This window comes from Phalacrocorax aristotelis, chromosome 5 (genome assembly GCF_949628215.1).
Source record: "Phalacrocorax aristotelis chromosome 5, bGulAri2.1, whole genome shotgun sequence".
Taxonomy (NCBI): Eukaryota; Metazoa; Chordata; class Aves; order Suliformes; family Phalacrocoracidae; genus Phalacrocorax; species Phalacrocorax aristotelis.
Genome location: NC_134280.1, coordinates 60,236,385 through 60,259,562, shown reverse-complemented (window position 1 = coordinate 60,259,562; position 23,178 = coordinate 60,236,385). Strand labels below are relative to the sequence as shown.

The 23,178-nt window shown below is 39.4% G+C and overlaps 1 protein-coding gene across 4 annotated transcripts in view; it reads right to left on the bottom strand.

The window, feature by feature from the left end:
* Positions 1–23,178, bottom strand: part of MICAL2 (microtubule associated monooxygenase, calponin and LIM domain containing 2) — a 129,768-nt gene that overhangs the window by 47,202 nt on the left and 59,388 nt on the right. For 2 of the 4 annotated variants that reach the window (XM_075094844.1, XM_075094845.1), the window contains exons 15-19: positions 22,801–22,872; positions 22,062–22,211; positions 8,279–8,465; positions 7,122–7,210; positions 6,747–6,846 (exon numbers count right to left, since the gene is read on the bottom strand). In XM_075094844.1, the coding sequence (XP_074950945.1) occupies positions 6,747–6,846; positions 7,122–7,210; positions 8,279–8,465; positions 22,062–22,211; positions 22,801–22,872 (598 nt within the window). Of the gene's footprint in view, positions 1–5,891; positions 6,847–7,121; positions 7,211–8,278; positions 8,466–9,904; positions 9,986–10,413; positions 10,522–17,997; positions 18,130–18,733; positions 18,836–19,053; positions 19,273–20,793; positions 20,899–22,061; positions 22,212–22,800; positions 22,873–23,178 lie in introns of those variants that run through there. The other 2 variants (XM_075094847.1, XM_075094846.1) reach the window with 2 other exon arrangements.

Here is a 23,178-nt window from a genome sequence, read left to right as displayed (position 1 = left end):
GGGAAAATGCAGACCATAGCCCTTGCTTGAGGTTAGAATACATACAGAAGCAACTTTCACTGGCATTTTATAGCCGTAGCAGTCTAGAAGAAACCAAGAGGAACAGAAATTTACTCTTCTTGATAGTTAATGAAAGGCTGACATTTGAATTTGAGCCATTTTATGAACTTTTGCCTGTACTCACTTTTTAAAATTATTTCAAATCAACCATGCTTAAATACTTCAAGATCTTTTTCATTATAAAGCATTAGCATAATTATAATAAAGGAAGGCTACCTTTACAGAATCTTGACATGTTTGCTTTTCATTAACAGACATTTATGCACGTAATGCTGTGTTGCTTTGAGACTGAAAGATTAGTCCGGCTTTTCAAAAAAAGCACATCTGTGTATGTATTTCCAATCCAAATGGCCCCAGTGGCAACAGACAAGTTCAGAACCCACTTGAACCAGTATAAAGAGGAGGAAAAATAGAGCAACCCCTGAGCCTGCCAGACACAGCAAATGCCACCTTTGCATTCCTCGTGCTATAACGGCATCTATAACATTAAGTAGCTTTCAAGTCTTAGAAGACATTAAGAATGTAAAGAGCCATTAGTATCATCTGCTCCAGAACCATGATTTTTGGAAGGCACTCAGTTCAGGGGCAGCTCGAGACCAGAGTAGCCGCCTATTCGCCTTTCAGACAAAACACTGCTGCCAGTTCCAGCTATACAAAGGGACAGAGCATTGCAGCTTTGGGGTGCCTTTATAAAAGCGTGTGTTTGCTGGAGCCTGAGAGCGCTGGAGCTTTGGGAGGGCGGTCAATGCAAGAGCAGTAGCAGGATGCAAGCCTCCTCCTCACAGGGAGGTCTGCTCACGCAGCCAGAGGAAGACAGGGGTCCCAAATTAGGCTTGTTAAATTCGCTCAAAACTTAATGCACTAGTCTTTTCATCTAGCAGCATTACTGGGAGCAAAACAAGGACTATTTAGTTTTATTATGTACTGATTTTGACTGAGAGTGAGGGAACTAACAAACTTGCTCCCCTCATGTTCCTCACTTGGTTTCTTTTCTGTACACTGAGTCTTGTCTTGTCCATGGTGTTCCAAGGCATGGGATGTTTTCTACTAGGTATATTTAGTGATAGGATTTGCTAGTGATTTGACTTTTGGGGCCTTCTGTGTCAACACAATTACTACAAATCTAGACTCTAACATTACCCCAATTCCAAGCTATTGTACTGATATTTTAGCAGGAATAAGTGAAACTTTACAAGAACAGCATGAACATCTGATGCCTCTCAAAGCTTCAGTGCCAAACAAATCATCCCCTTCTGCAAACACAAAAAACTCTTCTGATGTTTCCACGCCACTGCCTCTGCCTAAAATGATCAAGATGGCAGAAATGATCCTGGTCTGAAACTGTAAATTGTGCAAAGAGTGAATCTGGTTTTACCCAAATTGCTTTGTCCATTGCAATTAAGGAAGTGCAAGTATTGTCTTAAACTGTATTCGTGCCCTATGTTTTCATTATGCAAGTCATCTCCCCCTCGGACAGCAAACTTTCTACTGTGCGTGATGGCTTTTTCTTTGGCAGGGAAGATGGAATAGTTCATTGGGAATAACATTTGTTGTTCTTTAGTAATGTTGTCTTTAGCAACATTGTGAAAAAAAATTTATTTCTGTCATTCAATCAACCTTAGAGAGGTTCAGTTTGAATTAACTTTAAAAAAAAATATGTCACACAATCTTACCATTAAATTATTGGGACTATTCTTTCTGGGATTTGTTTTTTTCTTGAAATACAAAGGAAGCAATTACAGCTTCAGAATTGCAGAGCAAGCAAAACAAAGAAGGTGAAGGGGAGGAAGACTCAGGAAAGCTCTTTTGGAGAACCTGCTGTTTAAAAAGAACCACACCACCAGCTTTAAAAACAAAAAAAAAATTTAAAAGCCACATCAGAGCAAAGGAAGGCAAAATAAATCAATAAATAAAACAAGGCCACTGTTAACAGATAATAGGTCACCGTTAGTTGGTGCTTCCAGGGGTCCAGAAGATACAGGGAGCTTGCAAATAGCACTCCAGAGCCTGTAGCACAGGTAAAGCTTTACACACAGTTATTACCTGCTTTACCTGTACATAATATAAGATCTGAACACATGTAACTTAGCATGACCTTTACAACATTTGTTGATATGTAAAATAAAAACATAAGGAAAGGTAACAGAAGTCAAAGAGAAGAGGGCAAGTACCATTTGCATATGCAATACAAGCTACCCTCACGCTTACCAGCACCAATTTAACATTCCCAGGAAGGATAAATCCCAACACCAAGCACCTCCTGATCTGCAGCAGATGGGATAACCTGTCAAGGACCCCAACATATATCCCTTTCAAAAGGGTAACGTGTGTGATTATACCACCACAGTGAAACTCTCTGGCCTTTGGGTCAGGCCACAAAGATAGCACAACAGCATCCATCAGAAGAGGAATTTGCAAAACAAGTCGCTATTAAGTCTCTGTCCTCAGGAAATTTTTTTAAAAGGAAAAGATGAAACAAGGAGACTTATAAAGAACTACATTTATTTTTGTTTACAGCAGATATCATAAATAAAGCTAAAACAATTTTCACTGTGTGCAAAATACAGAATTTTCAGGTGAAAATTTAAATACAGCATTAAAAACTATTTAATAAAAATATTCAGTTAAGATTATAAAGTAAAATGAAGACAGAAGATTTAGGAGAAGAAGGACAGAATCTTCACTGGCCAGGAAGACTCCACAACAGAGGATAAAACACACAGCAATGGGAAGCTGTTTGAAATGGCAGACCTTTATGTCACAGCCTTCATCTCAAAGCATGCTGAGCTTTGTAACAAAACACCATAGCCCTGAAATACATAGGAAGTCGTGTCCTAACCATTTGTGCAGGAAGTGACACTTAAAATACAGAGACGTTTCTGTGTGGGCACGGTTTGGGGACTTTCAAGGCCGTCAAGATGTTTTAGGATACCCACACAAATAAATGCTATTGCTTTAGTCACGCAAACATACAGGTCAGCAAGATAAGGTGTGGGGCTCTGACCCTGCAGCCCTTCTGCATTCCTGGCTGAGGTGTGTGAAATGGGGCAAGTGCCAGAGGATGTTTTGCCCCTCTTGAAAATTGCTGCTTAGATAAATTCCCAAAGGCTTTTCCCTTTGAAAGGGATCCTCACCAGGGAAGGCTGGATCACGGCCATATCAACCAAAACGTTAGCAAACTTGCTTGTCAGACTGAGCCCTTGGCTCTTGTTTGGATTTGTTTCCCCTTCCTGATTATCAATATGTGATTACACATACTGGAACTTATATTAAAAATATATACAAAATAATCACACAAATTTGGCATGGGGAGTAGTGGCAACGTCTCATGCAGCAAGACAAATCCATTCATCAGAGTGGCAAATGGGGCCTAGTTAATTAGTTAACAAAACAATTCAAACCAAAACACTCTGGTTATATAAACTTGGCCTTTTGATACTACAGACTAAAAATAGCATGCACATCCATTGCTGTTAGGCCTGCCTGCTAGGTTACTCAGGGTGGAAGACTGGAAATTACATCAGTTTGGCTACTAGTGAAATCCAGCAGAATCCTTTTACGTTGTACTTCTCCAGTATGAAAGCAAAGAAGTGCTTAGAAAACGCCACAGTGCTCAAAGATTGCTTGCTCATTGCATATTTGAGCTCAATGGAAATAGGTGTTCCCGATAACCAGGAGAATCAGCTGGCTAATCTTGTCCTGACCTTATTTTAAATCTTTCCTTCAATACTCTGAAAGAAATAAGGCTTTAACTAGTTCTTTCAAGAAACAATGCACTTGCCTAACTTCCCTTAAAGGCACAAGGAAGTACATGCACAGACACAGAGAGAAAAACATTCTCTACAGAGAGCGCAGACGTTACCCTTTCTAGAACTGTGAACTCAGCAACAGGTTAAATGATCATGCCAAAGCTCGCATCCATTAATATACCAGACACACAGAGTTTGCTTCAAAAGTCTTAAAAAAACCACACAATGAAATGCTGTCAAACAACAGGGTTAGTCACACAATTTTGGAACTGGCAAGCGGAGAAAAATCACCTGAGAGCAGAAAGGCTTCAGCCAGTGAGTGGGTGCAGCACTGGAATGATGGATTGTACTAAAAGCAATGAGGGAGATTGACAGAGAAGACGGGGGGAGGGGGGGGAAGAAAAACAACGAACTTAATTTGGTTATATAGGAAAGCATCAGAAAGATTATGTTACCACAAGGAAGAATAGGCCAAAATGAAACTGCCCTGTTTCATTAAATCATGAATGAAGACAAATAGGTATGAATCTTACTAACAGAATATGAAGAGATTCAAAAAAAAAGAATCTACCAATAAAAAGCCTTCCCAACAGAATAATCTGCAAACTCCCAGTGGAATGTGCAGTGTAATTAAGATTCCTCAGGAAAATGTTTTCATTATGCAAGTTCCTGAATGCTGCTGTGGGGATGCAGGAATTTTATTCCCCATTATATGAATATATATATAAAGCCAATACCATCTTTTATTATTTTCTTTTCTTTTTAAGCTTTCTGCTAGTAAGATCCATTTGCTGTAAATTCATTGGACATCAGAGATTTTCAGGTTGCTTACTCTATCACCATTTTTCTGTAAGTTTACCATTATGCGCACTCTGCTGAAAAGCAGAAAATTTTCTGTAGTAAACAACAGGAGAAAGTTTCAGGAAAAAACATTCCTAGAGACTGTGCTGTCGACAAACCAAAATCAAAATACAGTGTTCCAAAGTAGGGTTTTTTTAAAATGCTATAAAGGAGGTACAGATACATTCCTTTACACATATACAGATGCCCACCATGTTACTATAATTGTTACTATGTCCAGTCAATATTCTAGCAAAGTTTTGCTGAATACATGTTTGAGCATTAATGGCAATTTGTTTCAAACAAATGCTACCTTATACCTAAACAATTTTCTTCTAGCACTTTTTCAAGTTCTGTGCATGTACTTAATTTTTCCCAAAATACATAAGCAATGTAAAATGTGAAAAGCTTTATCCTCATCCAGTTTGTCATTTATTTTAAATAGAAGACACATTCCCTTTTAATACCTAAGTAACAAAACAATTCAAATAATCTTTTGGAAATAAATGCTACAGATGCTTTTAATTTTAGGTAAATACATACTGCCATGTTTATGTATTTACTTATTTACTGGTCGACATCTGAATTTAAACATTTAAGTATTTGAGAAGCAGGGAACATGCTTACCTCACTGGCTACCTAGGCTGAAAGTAAATCAGAATTTGGGATTTTGGTGTCTCCTTGCCATTAAATAGCTTATTTAACCTGTCCCAACACCTTCTGATTAAGGCAGACCTTGTTGAGGGACATCTGAAAAATTTACTTCATGGCTGCTCCAGATTATAGAATTTCACCTTTCTGCCATCAGCTTTATATTCTGAATTTAATCAAATACCTAACTAAGAAGTAATCTCCTTCGAATATGTTTGTAGGTTTGTGCTGTTTGTTCTAAACTTGTAATTTTAAAAAAATTCCAAATGCAGTTGGAGCAGTGCCTACCCAGAGGCATAACAGCAGTGATTTCAGTTACAGATGAGTACTCCATAAATTGATATTACTCAGATCAGACACCTAATGAGGAAGCCTTAACTTGAAGAATAAGAGAGGTCTAATGACACTACCAGTTCCTTTGACTTACAGTTTCAATCAGGCCTTCACTCAACTAAGATTTGGTCTTCAAATTTATTTCAAAACTTCAAATAAATTAGTAGTACAGATTACACCCACTATCAAAAAAGGGTATCTATCACACATAAGAAATGTAAAAGGCATGACTAGAAGCAATGTGAATTAAGTACATAATTATTTTTTTTTTAACATATTCATGCAAGTTATAAACCACATTACCCCGAGCAAAGCTGAAAGCAAGAAAAAAAAGTATGCGCCATATTCAGGTTTCAAAACCCAGTCATTTGTCATAAATATTTATCAAACATCTGAAAGAATGCACATTCTTTCTTGGTCTAACAAAAATTAAAAAAAAAAAAGAGGGGTGGGGAGACGGGGAGAAGAATGTACCACCCCCTCTATGGTCTGATCACTGGATAAAAGAGGGAGGGGGGAATCTACAAAATATCCTTCATCCGTCTCCATGTTCTGGAAATGTGTCTGGACACTGCCCTTCATGCTCTAACATACAGTACATTTGCTACTGAAAATTTTGATTGCACCTCATTTATCATTTGTATCAGAAGGAATCCACTGTTATTTAAGTCACACATTAAATTGCATGAAAAGTAAAAAAAAAAAACCAACCAAAAAACCAACCAACCAAACAAGAAAACTAAAACGCAAAAACCCTCATCAAAACAGTGAGGCTGTTAATTTTGAAAATCTGAAAGGCACAACTGAGCAAGACACGAAGAAGAACTTAAACCCTATAGAATTTTTTCACCCATTCAAGCACATTTTCAAGTGATAGCTCTGCTTCCCGGTACATATGAGTAAGTACCTCTAGAAGAGCACAGAGGAATGGCACACCAAGGCTCAAGAGTTCATACAAGTAGGTATAGTTATATGCATTGTCCCTGAAATGAAGATTGGTAGCGTGCAGAAAACCATGCATCCAGTTAGACAGGCGTCTGGGAATGTCAAGCAGATCCCTTGTCACCCGAAGGGGCCAGCTTAGCGTGCCCCTAAAGAAGGAAGTCAGGATACCTGGGGACCTGTCCTCTGGACTGCTAGCAGTAGACAAAGTGCTTTCTGTGGTGGTCTCTGTGGGTTTGGGTTCCTCTTTCTTCCATGCTTCTGTTGCCTCCTTATATAAAGCATTAAAAAAAGTTAGGTACACTTCTAAAAATGGAAGTCCAGTTCTGTTACTGTTGCAAGTTTTTATATATATTGTAATTTCCAATTGCTTTTAAGTTCAACTTTACTTTGTGCAGGGAAAGCTAATTTCCAGCCAAATTCACAGAACCGGGAGATTATATTTTAGTATTTATTTTACACATACACGCACGCGTAGGTATTGCACCCTGCTCCAGGTAAAGCTGCCTCAACATTTCCTGCATTAGTAATATAACCAATACGTACCTTTCCCTCGATCTGTAATGTTGCTCTTCTCTTTCTGTGTTTAGAACTGATTTTGCAGTGCATAAAATGAGGTTTACAGTAAAATTTGCCTACAAGAGAAAAAATAAATTATATGATATTTTACCTATACATGTATGGACTGAAACCCCACTGTTGCATCTATAAAAAGATGAAATCAGGATAATTAAGGGTTGGGCAGCAAACGGAATTGGAAAATTGCCACTGACACTGAATAGCTTAGAGCTCTGAAGGGGTTTCTTTTACAGTACGCGGATTTGCACATTTGTTAAATAAGGCAAGGTCGTTCATTTGCCACACAGGTTTAAATTAATAAATAGCAGAAAAACAAGATTCTGTAAATACAAAGTCACAAACGAAATCAAGACATCAGGCAGCAAAAAGTCAAATAATCAGTTCAAAAAAGTTTTTGCAGAAGATTCTCTGGACTGCAGAACCACTACCTTTGGCCTTGAGTCTTTAATTCTTTTGTGGAAGGACATCAGGCTAATACTCCTATCTACTCAAGTTGTTTGGAAGTGGCAAGGCAATTTTGATTCAGTTTAATAACTTTCCTCTAAACTAAAACAAAACAAACAAAAAAAAAAAGGCAAAAAATAATTCCGCATCTCCGGACCCCAGGGTGTAGGTGGGATTGAGCGCCCAAGAGCTGAACCTCCTGTTCTACAGCAGACTGGAATAAATTACACTGCTGCTTGGCCAGTACTACTGCTTTCAACTCCTAAACCATGAAAGAAATAACCTTTATTCCCCAACCATGTAAATCTGCCACTATCATGGCTTATCTTTATAGACCATGCTATTTAATGGCCAGTTATAAATGAGAGATAAGCATAATTCCGTATTGTTGAAGGAAAAGTAACCTTTCCCCCCTGTGCTGTTTTGACTTGTGATTGGAGAAACTGCATTTTGGTCACTCAGCTATTTTCCACTGAGGATTTCTTCAGGTCTGTCATAACTGGATCTTCTGAAAGACTAGAACTACAAGTACAAGGACGCAAAGATCAGCACGGACACAAACAACGTATCTAGCAGACCTCCTCCGGACAGAGCTACTCAGCCAGGCCTTTTTCCCTAGTTCCATTAAAAGCATCAATACTCAGACATTCTAAAATATTCTTAAATAGCTCCTATATTACCTTCTTCAACATCAAAGGCATAAATTCCTAAACGGAGTGTTGTAGAACATATTTCACACTTGAAGCACTCCCTATGAAAGAAGTGGCCTTCTGCACTCAGCCGCTCCATAACATATACCCGTTTTTTGCAGAAATAACAAATGTCACTCCCTCCGACAGACTGAGGAAATTCTTTTCGCAGAGATCCCTGTTAAAAGATAGAAACAGAAATGCACATAAAGCCATTGCACTACTCCCCGATATAAATTCTTATAAAGTGGGCAGCTGCTTTAGCTGCTTGAAGTTTTACACAGCACCCTCCACACACAATTAAAATAAGCAACAGTCAGCTTTTTTTTACTCATTAGCTGCAATTCTGTAGGTTTATGCAGCATTTCATAAATCAGGCATCACAAGGACCTTAAGGGGTAAGTTTTCAGCAGGACTTGCATCCACCTTCCCTCAAAGTTCACCAACATCTTGTGTTTACTCAGGTAAAAGAGCAGCATCAGCCCCAAATGTTCACTCACCACCCTGCACCATGCTGCCCCAGGCACTCACGTCTCACGGCTGAGGGCACTGGTGTTTCTCAGAAGAGGTCAAAGGCAGACCTTGCCAGCCTCAAACAACAGACATGCATTTGGAGCTAAGAAAACAGATACCCTGAACTTTCAGTTCATACACACTCCAAAGGAAAATGTAGGCTCATGCTTTAAGTTCCAGGAAGAAACACAGACTGTCTTCAATGCCAGTGTCTGAACTACCATTTACATCAGCTGCAGACATGCTTCCCCGCCCAGCCACGTTCATCCTGAGACTACAGCCCAAGCTGGGGCTTGGTTTGTTTTAAAAAATCAAATTAATTCCTACCACAGACATTCTGAATATATTTAACTCATTGGACTTTAAGATATGATCCATATTAAAAACCTGAAACTATTTTGAAAGTTTTTGTTGAATTTGAGCTGGCAATTAACATTCTTTAATTGCCACAAATCTCATCCTCTCTGCATATACATGCAAAAGGCACAGAAAAATAAATTATAAATGGATTACATGCCACTGGGTTTCCCTTTTCTTATTAGAGGCAGGTATGAGAATGTTACTTTGCATTATTGCATTCTGCTTAGTTATAGGCCGTTACAGATGAGCATCTTGTCTCTGCCACAGCTGCCAACCTCTCCCCTTCCCCCCGCCTCCCCCCACTGCCATATGAGGGGTACCACACATGGGACACAGGAGGCGCAGGCTTGGCAGGGTCCAGGCACATACAGTCAGCAGCACACAATCCATGCAACTCATCTTTAATTTGCCAGCAAAAGAAGGCCTCAGAATAACTTTTTTAATGTGAAGTGCAAGTCACAATTGTCATCGTCACAGGTCACTCATGTCCTTAAAAGTTGAGAATCCTCTTCCAAATCTGCCATTAGTAATCCATTTTGCTGTGACGGATCATTTCAGAGCATGAACTAGATAAAGCTTTCCAAATAAACAGCCATGCAAATGGAAAAGCATACAAATGTATTTTTAAAAACAATGTTAACAAAACAGGTCAGAGAGTTACAACGAAGTGGAAGCAACTGGAGTTTAGTGCTGGCTAATAAGTGTCATCACCACAACACACCACCTCATTTTGCTTCTCAATACCTGACGGCTCTGAGCAGTGGAGGCAGGAGATGAAGAATGAGGAATGGGGCAAGAACTTCTAGCTCTGTCCAGTGACTGCTTCTGAATTCAACACAGAACAGTGTCAGAGTTTAAAAACAGCTCTCTTCAAAATGAGGCACGGTGATTCAGCATTTGTGTGTTAAAAATAACTGCATAAACATGGACTGTGCAAAACTTTCTTTAGAAGCCACCCTGACTAATAATTGTCTTCTGTTACTAATTGTACCAGTAATTACATTTAATAAAAGCCTCCTGATGTGTTAATTCATACAGACAAGTAATAAAAATATAAATAGAAGACATGGTAAGCAACATTTCCAGCATATCCACACATCAGCATATTTTGCCAATATGCTCGATTCTTTAGCAGGTGTTAGACTAAGGCCTTTCATACATAACACTTGAAGCTCCACAACCAGGGTCAGAAGTCAGGATGACATTCTGGAAACACCACTCAAGTTATTGTTTCTGCGTGGGTTTAGTCTTACCAGTTCAAGGGGGGGAAGCTGTGGCTTGGGTCTGTGATCATTCACGTACAGATTGACAAGAACTTCAGCCACAGCTCCAATTGCACGTGAGACCTTTCCTACAGTCATCTAACCAGAAAAGGGGAGAAGATGAATAGAAGGAAGAGCTTTAGTTATTCCTGAAAAATAATTTACTGAGAAAAGGACAAGAATGATTTGAAAACATGCAAACAATGATAAAGAGAGGCTAGGAGAAAGAGCAGAGGCAAAGTCTAGCAAAGCAGAGGCATGTTCATGCGTGATCAGTGTGGTCCAGCTGGTGGCCACAGAAGGCTTCCATGCAGCCCACACACTTCTCCCTGTGGATGATGGGAAAACAGCTGCTGGGAATAAATGCTCCCCCCACAGCACAAGGCCTCCTGCCATGCCTGCAAAAGGCTGAGCTGAGAGCTACTGCCTGGCTATCAGGGTTGGGCCATTCTGATAGATTGAAAAACCCCTGTTGTTCACTTTGACTTCTTGGGACTTTGTTGCTGTATTTCAGAAAGGGGTTTGAGACTAAACATCACATTAATGGACCACAAACCACGGCATTTCAGGAAACATTCTATGAGAAGATGCTAGAACTCCCACACAGAAATGTTTTGTTGATGCTCACGGAGCAACCATTTTCCCTCTCCCCAGTGACTCAACGCCAGGGAAAACTGGAGAAACTACACTCATGAAAGGAAGACATCTCCTTTAATCTGCTTCATCACACTGTTGCAGCCATGAGTGTTAGGCTGTTTCTAACCAAATTTATCAAACAGACAGGCCTGCAAGGACACCGAAGTTCCTTAGGCTGTGGCTCCAAGTGTACCGGAGCCAGACCACTGACTGCATAGTCCGGGCTTCCTTGCCAAAACATACACCTGGGGACTGGAAAAGAAGAAATGTGTGTGTGAGTGGCAGGCAGGCAGGTAGGTACTCTAGTTCTCTGTCCCTGGAAGAAAGACTGTGAAGGCTTCATAGATTTACAGAAATATTTTCTACCCTAAACCAAATTTCCTGTAGTGATTTTGATTTTAGTTTTATAGTCACTATATGATCCCACAACCTCTCTGGTGGCAAAGGCAGCAACAGCCATCCTGGTATGGCCAGGGATCTGATACTCTGCTTCTGAAGCCCAGACATTTCTTTTCCTTAGAGGATCCACAATCTCATATCTTACACTCCATTTGGCTACCACAGAGTCCAAATTTTAAGTCTTTCACTTCTCAGTGAAATGATTTTTCTACTGCCACCACTCTAAGTCCTGCTAATGGAAAGGTTTAATACACTAGAAAGCTACCATGACAAAAGTAGAAAAATATAAATGCAGCGGTATTCATGATACTTCAAAATAATTTTAAAGCATTTTCTATCAAGCTTAAAAGCAAATATAATGCATTGTGGGTGTGTTTTCAAAAATTATGATGGTTGAAAGTATTATTGCTAATAAAAAAATTTCAAGTTCAGGAACTTGGGAATATGTCCAACCCCTTACAGCTCCCTTATCTTTTGAGAGTTATCCCATAATTACCTCAATATCCAGACAGACACAAAATACACGTTAGGATGAGAAAGTCCATTCAAGGGACAAATTTCTGTACTGCTTGGATTTGTTTAATATAAAAGGACTTTTAAATATTATTCAATATCTGAATAACTTGTGGGGTAACAGCAAAGCAAACTGTTAATTACATACCGCAATGCCGTGCTGAGTGGTACACTAAATTATAAATCAATACTGGAAGCAAGATTACTTGCTACTACAGGAGAACTATGTTCCCTTGTAGTTTTTAAGAGCATAGAAGACAAAATTTTCCTCCCCAAATTCTGCACCTCTGAATAAGTCTAGGTAAAAGAAAGCATTCAAAGTCAGTTGAAGCAGAAAGTTTACCTTGAACTAGTTAAACAATAAGGCTATGCTTCAAGTGTAAGTAGTTGAATTTCAGGAAAAGTACCCTTGAGCCTGAACTACACCTTGCAATTCATCAGGTTGGTTGATTTCTGTTCTCCACCCATTGGAGCAATCTGTGTCAACATTAAAGCAGTCAAACCAAGAAAACTGCATGTTTACACATACTTTTAAAAAAAGTTATTAAAAGGAAGGGTTTTTGTAATGAATGTGAAGTCACATTCCAAGTAAAAGGAAATGGGATTTTAATTTAATCTAGCAACCAAAAGACTGCTGACTGTTCTCACCTCCTCATCAACCACCACCTACACAGACATTGCTACTGACCAGCAGGGAGGGCAGCAAGCAAGTGGACTTGAGGACTGATTAGATCTCATTTTAGAGAAACTGTTTAATAAGGACATATTACTGGGGGGAAGATCTCTACCGATTGTCCTTACTGAATTGGACGTGCGGGTAGACAAGAGGAGACTGATTTGCTACAGCACCTTTCAAATGCCATTCGGTCACAAAATAGGAACATCAGGGCACGACGCAAACCAACTCGGGCAGCCCCATGAGCACTGGCCACCAGCAGAAACCTCCAGAGAATGGGAGTGATGGGGTGCGCAAGAGCAGCGCTGCCCTGCAAGGCTTGTGACTTCTGCCCTTGTATGACAACAGCACAACTGCCAAGTGACCCCCTGTGTCTTCTCTAAACTCACCCTGCAATGGAAAAGGACTTCCGTAACATCCTCACCCATTTAATCATGTAAGTGTAATAAACCCCAGTTGCAGGAGAGCGTCTGACCCCAAACCAACACACATTCCTTTAAAGATCCTGTCAACTCTTACACACCTTAGCTTTGGTCAATAGCACACAGATCTCTGCCTGCCTGATGCTGCTCAGGTACTCTAGAAACTCAGTATACACATAATAGGTTTTATATTTTGCTCATGCACTTACTACGCTTGAGGCTACTGGTGTACGTGAAGTCCTACACAGGCTGGGGCCACTATCAATATGTAACAGGCTGTTCAGGCAGGTTTATGTCAGTAGCCTTAAATCCTTTGTTGCAAAGGAATCTTAGAGTTACCTTATATGGAAAATTTCAGGAAACAACCAAGAAAACACTTAAAAATCCCTCAGGTGTTTGTGATGTACTGTTAATGACCTGTCAATGAGATGTTGCCAAAGTTTTTCAGCAGGTTGATCACGGTGGTTATTAATGTGGGAAGAGAAAGCTGCCTTCTGTGGTTCCCTGTGCTATTATTTAGAACACCACAGCCAACCATCAAGTAAGCCTCCGTAGTATTTTCTTAAAACAAAGGAAATACACTCTTTGCCTCCAAAAGCATACAGTGCTTCCCCTTTGTTGTTTCATATCCTTAATTATTTTCCTGGTCTTATTTTGCTTTGAGGGCAATTTATTTATTTTTGATACCACCTGCTACATACATTTTAGCTCTGACATAAACAACATGTGAGTAATAAGTTACTGTGTACAGGAAACACCCAAGCCCTGCTTACTGCTGGTAATTAGAGTCACATCACTGAAGGGAAGTAGTTGGTCCAAACTCTGCAGGCAGCAAAGCCTACTGATTGCAACACCTCCATAGTTCTTATGACATATTGTGCGGATTCACTCATGCAAAGCTCATATGAACTCAATTTTCTGAAGGTCAATCCAACTTTAAAGAGAAAACAGGAATAACCAAAGCATAGCCTGTAATACATTTGTTAATTTGTATTTCTACCTATGTGAATTTTGACAGCTGATTAAAGCTAGAAGGTAGTTTTGGTTATTACTGGCAACTTGCATATAGTGTCATATAGAAGTTAATTCTTAGTCAGTTGTAATGACTGTATGCCTTTAAAAGAAACAATGTGCTTCCATAGCCTTCCTTTCAAGTGCTCCTTTTAGGACTGAGGCTTAATAACAGGTTTCTCTAATAAGACAGTATGATTTCTTAGCCACCATTTTCAATAAATTTGCCACTGTAACTACTACTGTTCCCATGAAAATTCAACAGATTAAAAAAAAGATCGTCATGTCTGATAAGAATCTCAGTACTCACTTGAAATTAAAATAGTACTAACTATTTAAGGATGAGTGAGTGCTGATATTTATAGGTCATATCTCACAAAGTCTTACAAAACTCAAAACACTTCTATTATCTTCTGTTCTGCTGGGAAAAAAGCAGAAACACTGAGAGAAAGAGGGAGGCCCTTCTGCTGGCTTACCAATCCTGAAGCCCTTTTTCATACTGAAGTCTAGACTGACCTAGTGATAGCTCTCAGAACAGAGACCAGAAACACACAGAGTCCTATAACCCCACGCTCCAGATAACACAAACACAGGCAATTACTGGTAGATATTCACAGCAGAGTGGTCCAAACATATTGGTAATTTATCACCTGCAGTACTTGAAAATGCACAGTGCACACCTGAAATATTATCAGATTTCATTTATATAGTGCTGCACATTTAGCCAGTGTTTTACAGAGTACGATAAAATTTTCATGTTCTGAAAAGTGTGAAATCTTGAAAGATAGAACATGGGGACAACACTTTAACCAAGGAAGGGCACAGACAGATTGCTTGTTATGAAATAAAGGCTGCAGCAGGTGTTCCCTGGAGATTTAATACTCATAGTAAGAACAGCAGTAAGAAACCTCCTTCCTGGAAAAATTTTGCTAGAGAAATAAGAGGTAAGCCAAAACATGAGCTGTGTAACTTGAAAAGGAACAGAACTTCAGTCGCCAAAGAGAGGTAAAGCTGAAGTAACAACAAGGGTACTACAGGACTGGATCGACCTCACAGCACGTGAATAGAATGGAGAACGGAAGTCTTGCGCATCCATTAACACTTCACCAGCACATCACTAACGCCAATAATGGTCCTGCACATAGGTCCAAAGGTCCACTTAGTCCATCCCACGTCCCCAGGGCAGGATCCACTTTACTTCTGTGAAGCAAGTGCACATTGGCATGACCTGCTCCAAAAGGTGTCCATGCTGCAGACTGCAGGCCTCCCCCAGCACCCTGCTCCTTACCATTCAAGGGGTTCCATCCCCATCTCCAAGCCTGATCTGAATCTCTGTTGCCACAGTGACTGTCCACCACCCCTTATCATGCCAATAGTGGGCATGGAAGACTGGCACCCTCCCCTTCTCTGCAACAGCCTTGTGCAGACACCGTGGCTGACTCAACCTGTTTAACTCCCTCTTAGTTATCCCTGTAGCAAGGACAGCACCAACAATGTCACTTGTACTCACTGGCAACCCTGGAAAGGAAACTCAAGGGGTTTTTTTGCCCCACCCCTCTTTTTGTCTCTTTTTAAAAAATACCTACTTACTACTTCCACCATCAAAATATCTGCAGTAATCCACCATCACTTGGGCTTCATTTGGATCAGCTTTCTATTACTGCATCTGCCTCAAAGCGGAGGAAAGTAAAAGTTTGCCTGTTCATTATCAGACCTGCTATTTAAAAATTCGCAAATATGCCATGCCAAACGTACCATATTTAGAAATATGTAATGCATATAGTGTACAAGGGGACCTGAGCCTGTACAACCCTATGGAGCAGTATACTAAGCATCAAGATGTTCATGCATATAGATCTGCCAAAGAATACATGTAGTCCTACCTAACCAGCCAAATACATATCAAATGAGGTAAAGGTATATTTACTGTACTGGTGACAGAAAGAGATCTTCTTGCCTCAGCTGTGCTGCATTCTGTCATTACCTCTGGAGAGATCATTTTCAAACAAAGTAAACTCAGCCTGAGTGAAGTCAAGTCACAACAAACTCGCTACACCATTTAAATACAATAGCAAACTAATAAAAGGCTGTGAGTGCACTTAAAAAAAAATGCAGCTGAATTAAAACATCCAAAAATGATTGCTCAGGCCAAATGTTCTCCAAGAAAAAAAATATTTAAATCTCAATAAAAATTATCTCTCCACAGAGCTTCCATATGATAAAGAGCCTGGTTCCCATATCCTAAAGGGTTTACACATTGGTTTTTATTTTTTTTATTCTCTTCGCACTGTCACAATAGTTCTCCATGTCAAATGAGCAACAAGCCTCAATATTTTGGGAACCATTACTTAACTTAAAACCCATCATATGCTATACCTCATAAAAAGTAAGAGGTAAATCCAGGGAAAGGAATTATTTTGAAGCTGAAGGGAATTAGGAGATTACCGCAGTAAAGAACCTGCTGGGCTTGCAGTGTCCTTGAAGGGCTGCATAGCCTGTATTTTCCTAGGGAATGAAAAGTCTTTTCAACACCACTCTATCTGAACTGACGAACGCATCTTTGCAAACTTCAGGACAGCTCAGTGTCTACCTGCTCAGTTACTGCTGAGGTTGTGAGCCCAATTTCCTACCAGCATCAACAATATGATGCAAAATAACCTAGAGATATTTAGACCAATTCCACTAAACAATCGTGCGTGGGAAACTACTTTCAGCCATGGCTTAGCTGAAGTTGGGCAAAACTCATATGAGTATTTCATAAAACTACTGCTATTTAAATACAACTAAAGCAGGCAGAATGCTTTGCCCCTCACAGTAAATGGAGAGAGTACCCAATTTTGCTGAACAGCACTTCTTTTGTGTGTCAGGCAGCAGAGCCACCAGCTCCAGCAGCACCTGCATTGGGTCACAGCAGTTGCCTTCAATACTTTAGAAACTTGATGTTTCTACCTTTACTTCCACATAGACACTATCAATACTACAGTGTTCTTGGACTGCTGCTGTGTAATCTGCAGGCAGCAGAAAGGAAACCCAGGCCTTTACCTGCCCTGAAAAGCATCAAAATTCCCTCAATTAAAATCTTTCTGAAACAAAGGGGAGTTAGAGCCAATACCATCTTACCTTCCACAGATAAAAGCACAGCCCATTGTAACATCAGCATAAGCAGTTAGAGCTGAGTCTCTCCAATTCAGGTGTTACCTAATTGCTTGCATTCAGAGTGTGCATGTTTCCTCCCTCCAAAGTTCACTGCTACTAAGAACTGTATGCTAGCAATTATTGTGCAGAAACGAGTTTAAAGTACAAATAAGTAAACAAGAAAACAGCAATAAAGTCTGCCTCTATTAACAAGTGCTCATACAATTCTAAGACATGTCCTCTAGTTAAAATAACCATTACTGTACAGGTTCTTCCCTGCAGTCCAGACAGATATTCTTATGAAAAAGACAAAAAAACCCCAACCAAACAAAAAAAACCCCACACCTCAAAACAAACAAAAACAAAATAAAAAACCAAACTAACAAAAAACCCCAAACCCCATAAATACCACCCAGGAGCAACTAATCGATCCCAAAACATCCAGTTAGCTATACAATGTGAAGTCCCCTCTCTGCTAGGCTTGTCTGTGGTATTATCCAACAACAGGATGTTTAAAGTAAGCAGCAATACAAAATTTTCAGAATTGAAGCAAAAATTTTGTCAACACTTCGCTCTGTTCTTTAGCTTTATATCTCAGCTATTTGTAATGACAACTTCTTACGAACATGCAGAATTAACAACAAAGAGCAAAGTGAAGTTTGATTCAAATGTGAAGCACAACCTATACAACAAATCTGCTGGCAACGCCTTCCATCCAAGCCATTTCTCAAGCAGCTCTAGCGCAAGTTTGGATTTTACAGGATAAATCTGTTAATAGAGTACCTGTCTAGAAGGAACAGCAGGGGAAGCTGAACTGACAGATGATGGAGAAGAGGCAGCAGCTGAACCATGAGGTGGAGGGCAAGAGGGAGTTGGGGGCTGAGAATGGGATAAGCCTTTAGTAGGTAGCTTATTCTGTGTAGAGCAGAAACAGGAGAGTTATCCAAGAGACAGTGACATTAGCACAGGTTAAGAGAATAATTTCACAGTCATGCATCAAAAAAGTAGAAAGCTAATAACTACAATTCCGCTTTTTTTCTATTTCTGCACAGTGAGCAGCCATAGAAACCATCATGGCAAGACATTTCACAGCAAATGGTATTATCATACTCAGTTTTCTTATAAAAAATATTTACAGCGGGCAGTAAGGTAAGATAGTGCTGGGAGAAAGCATAATGAAATATTTGCATATGCCAGATTGCACTAAGAGCTCACCAATTCACTAGAAATTGTGAGCTACCAGTCTATACTTAAGCACAAGACACGGAGAAGACATTTCTCTCATGCTAAAGTACTCTGACTAGCTTTATGATTTAATTGTGTTTTTTACCTCAAGTAAATTATGCTATAATATTTAAACAAAGCTTTTTACCAGTTTCAGTGTAATCCACATTACTTTTCAGATCAACCCAGGATGAAAGGAAAAGTTAAAAACAAAACCACTGCAATTTTTCACTCCCATGAATGCTTATAGATCATCTAGCTCAGCACTTCTTCAGGTGCAAAACCTAATAGTCACCTTTGGAAACTCCACGTATCCAAACATTGAGGCAAGATGTGCTGCTTTTTCTTTAATGTTCTTTTTATGGAATTCCCTATTTGCTATGGTCTGAGCTCTTTTCTGCAATAAGAGCCAGGGAAGGAAGGCCAAGAAAAGAAAGAGAGAGATTTCAGTTAGTGTCACATACATCAGAATACAGCAAGTTTGTAGAAAGACTTTTCATTGTCTTAATAGAACCTAAAGTCAACATAGAAAAAGACAGCATATCCAGGGAAAATACAGTATACAGATTAACATAAGCAGTTAAGAGACAGAAAGGAAAAGAAATTGCTTGTCACCTGTTTCATTTTTTCCTCCAGGTGCTGAAGACGCTCAAGCACTCCAGAAAGTACAAATGCAGCAGAACAGGCAGTTGAGAGATTTTCAGAGGTTTCTGACAGACTGGGCTGGGTATCTGGGTTTTGTACAGTCTTTGCTCTCCTGGCCATATGATCAGAACCATTTAAAGACTGTTTGGGTTCCCTGACCTCGTGCTCACTCCTAGCTACCACCTGAAACTGGGAAACACTTGAATTGAAAAAAAAACCCAACTGCTTTCTGCACTACCATGCAGTATATGCAGCTTTTATGGATGCTCCCGAAAGCGCAGCAGTCATGCACATAACTAGAAATAAAATGTCTTCACATCACTCTTTGCACGCTACCTACTGCATCTCTGATGCTTGTGTCCATGCACTGAAATAAATCAGTCCTACATAACTTATGCAGGACTTGACATCCTTTTCTAGGTTTGTGGCAGTTTTTATGACTAACCGCAGACAGCATCAGTGCAGAAGCACATGACTCTACATCTCCCTCTAAGGTTTTTAGCAAAGGTTTTTGTGGATTTTTTTTTAGCATCACATCTGGCTGAAACTAAACTTACAATCAAATTGTAAGAATATCAGCAGTAGGACCCGGCATAATTCTAGATTTCATCTGACCCAAATCAAGCTATAATGTATTTCAGATTTAAAGCATTTTCTGAGGAGTTCAGAATAGATCTCTGAATTTAAATCTTCATATAAAATAGCTTTTGAAGTAAATTAAACATTTGAACAACTTTATGAAATTCAGTCTTAAAAATGACCTTCAGTTGGTCTTTTCATGACAGTTTTCTACTTCATCCTATTTGTCCAATTCAAATACACACACTTTCCAAATTTCTCAGAATTACAATTTAAAAACCTGATACCAATCAACTTAAAGTTTGCTCCTGATGTTTCAGGATAGCACTCCTCCTGCCTTTAAAACAACAGTTCTCAACCAGTTTATGAATCCTCATTTTTCATCAAGCTGATCTCCAGATTTCCACATGCCATGCAGATCTTATTTCACTGCAGACTACTCTTGAAATGCCACTAACAGGATATTTACTTCCATTAAAACTCTAATGTAAAGAGAATGTCAATACTATTTGATATGAATTGCTTTCTTTGGAAGTACTAAGAGAAAAATTTAGACGATGCATTAAAAATTTTTGCCCCATGTATATGATACTGCAAAAGAGCTTTCAGCAAAAATTCTTATCACAAGCTCTGCTTAAAGAAATAAAATAAACCTGGGCATTAGTTTTTCAGTGCTCAAGCTTTTATCTTACACATTTTTCCCAGGTTTCTCAGGGTGGAAAACTCCCTTTGCCTTATCATTACAACAGCCCAAAGCATTGAGTACACATACAAACAAATTTTTAGGTACTACTGTAGTTTTCTCGTATGTTCAATGTAGCTTTGTAATTATATTTATACTATTTGGAGTCTAGATGAGATAATACAGAAATCCACACCTATGTTTTCAGGGTTTTTTCCACACAGTTACTAATTCTTTCAAATATTTTTTCTCATCTGGTCAAGCAGGTGTAAAATAACGTTAAAATTTAATGTGGTTTTCACAATTCTCGGCTAAGTATATCTGTAAACGCTGCAGGTTACATCCAAATATTGTTTTAAATATTCTGTAGTTGCACAATAACTTTGAGTTCCCAGCAGTAAGAGATATAGTGTACTTGTCAGGTGTTACCCATCCATATGAGTTCCTACCTGCCTTTTTGGTTGAGGTGGAAGAAGACTTGTATCCTTAGGTTTAGCAAAGCGAGGGTTAACAGGAGAGCCAGAAGAGAGCAGGGCTGGTCTATCTATTAGCTCCTTATAAAGCATTTTTTAAATTATAAAGACAGATTGGGAGGGGAAAAAAAAAAGGAAGACAGTAAGTAGGATTCAAAGACTTTTTGAGGCAGAAAGAAATAAAACCTGCTTTTAAAAACATGTTACTGTGGAGCTTAACAACACGTTTTGCAGATTTTTGTCACCTACCCATTTTACTAACCCCTTCTACTATCAAAGATATACTTAAAATTCAGCACATTCAGTATTCCTTAAGAGAGGTTATGATCAAAAGGTAAGGCATCGAGGTTTCCTTCAACATGGTCAAGCAAGCCTCTGCACACATATCACACACAGAAAGCTCAGGGCATTGAGAGGCCAGGTAGAGTGCAAACAGTGGTTCACAGACTGAGAAAGTCACTTCACATCTGTAATATAAAGCCTACACTTCTCAAGGACTTAAACGTGTAAATAAACAAATGGATACAGGCACAAAGAATAAAGAAAGCCACCACCCTTGACAGAACCTCAACACCTTGCTCATCCTTCCTTCAGATCTTTTAGGTGACAGATCTGAACTCAGTTGACTCAAACCATCTCACTGGCTATAGTGAAATTTTGAGCTAATCATCCCTATCTTGACAGCATGGAATTATTTTAACATACCACTCGTCACACTAACAACAAACAATGAAAATGCTGTGAAAAGTACAAATATATTCCATCATGCCTACTTTCGAAATGGAAATGACAGTTGGACACATCTTGCAGAAGATTAGGTTCCCTTCTTCCACTTTCTAAATTTTCCATAAAGAAAGATTTGACCGGATATGTAGTGTCCCTTATTCATAGAATATAGGAAAGTCCTTTTGCAATACCATATGCAGCCAGCTTAAACTTCCACACAAAGCAAAAATTCTACAGACTGGCTTCTAAGGGATTTCTAGACATTGCGATTCCACTACACTTTATTAATATACTAGATATTAATACATTATATTAATATGTATTTGTCAATCTATATTAGTTGTATTTGTTTGCGAAGTACTGAGAGGAATATCTTTAATTTGCATAAAGTATAGAAAAAGACAACCCACCTCAAACATATAACAGATCATTTTTTTCCTATGGAAATCTACATCACTTTCACAGGAGGGACTATAGTTTAAATTCAGAGATAACTTTTATGTTAATCTATGACCTACCTGCCTCCTAAAAATTGTGCTTGGAGCATTCTCTTCAAACTTTGCCAGCAGTTGAGTTGCCATGGATTTAACTTTATTCCGGTTCATTCCTTCTCTGCCATCACTCTGTTCTTTCCCAGCATTTGTCCCTTGGCTTGAAAAACCTGAAGCCTGCAAGGAAACAACAAAGTCTGTTTTTCTTGAATTTACCTATGAAACTCATGAAAAGGGAGAAGACAGATAACATCCTTATCAGCAAAGGGTGAAGGGAAATACAGTCTACAGTATATTAAAAGTGACAGTGTTTAACATGGAAGTCACCAAAAAAATATTTTGTTTGGTCCCAGAGCACAGTAAAAAGGGAACATGAGTTGGTGCTGATAATAATAAAAAAGTCACAAAGGTAACAAATCAGAGAGGGGCTAGGAACAAAGCTGCAACGCACTCTTCAAACAAAAATTTGTTTGAATAACTGAGTTGGGAAAAGGAAAAAAAAAAAAAAAACCCACACAAAACACGTCAATACCTTAGATGTTCTTGGGTCAGAAAGAAAACCAGAGCAATTTAGGTAATGCTCTCCTCCCTACCAAACGTTTTAAATTAATTTAGCTCTTTTTTAATAAATTCAAGGTTTTAAGGGGAGAGGCACTTTGTTCCAGCCATGAACAAAAGGCCAAGCCCTGACCCCCTGACTCCCTGCTTTCTCAGCTCTGGTGCTCATCAAGGAGCTGGATATGTGTAGATACCACTGAACACCAACCTCCTCGAAGACACCAAAAAGACCTTTCCGACGCCTTTTGTTAGTCTCATTTTCTTCCGTTTTCCCTTCAACCTGAAACAGTAAAGCCAAAATAGGTGCTATGGTTTACTGCAGCAGTTACCAGATTCACCCAAGCAGTTCCTCCCAGGAAATTAACTTTCATAACCAGGAAAGCATGGTCTGGCATCTGTTCAACAAGGCAACACAGGTGAGAAGTGCGCCTGTGTGCGGGGGTCCTCATTGCACCGGCACGCCTCACTAGGCCCCCCCAGCTCAGCAGGATCGCTCCTCATGCGAGGAGCCTGGTCGCCCTTGTGGCAGGTATCTTGTGTGTGAAAGCTGCCATGTTACCTCTGACTGGGAGCTCGCACTGGACTC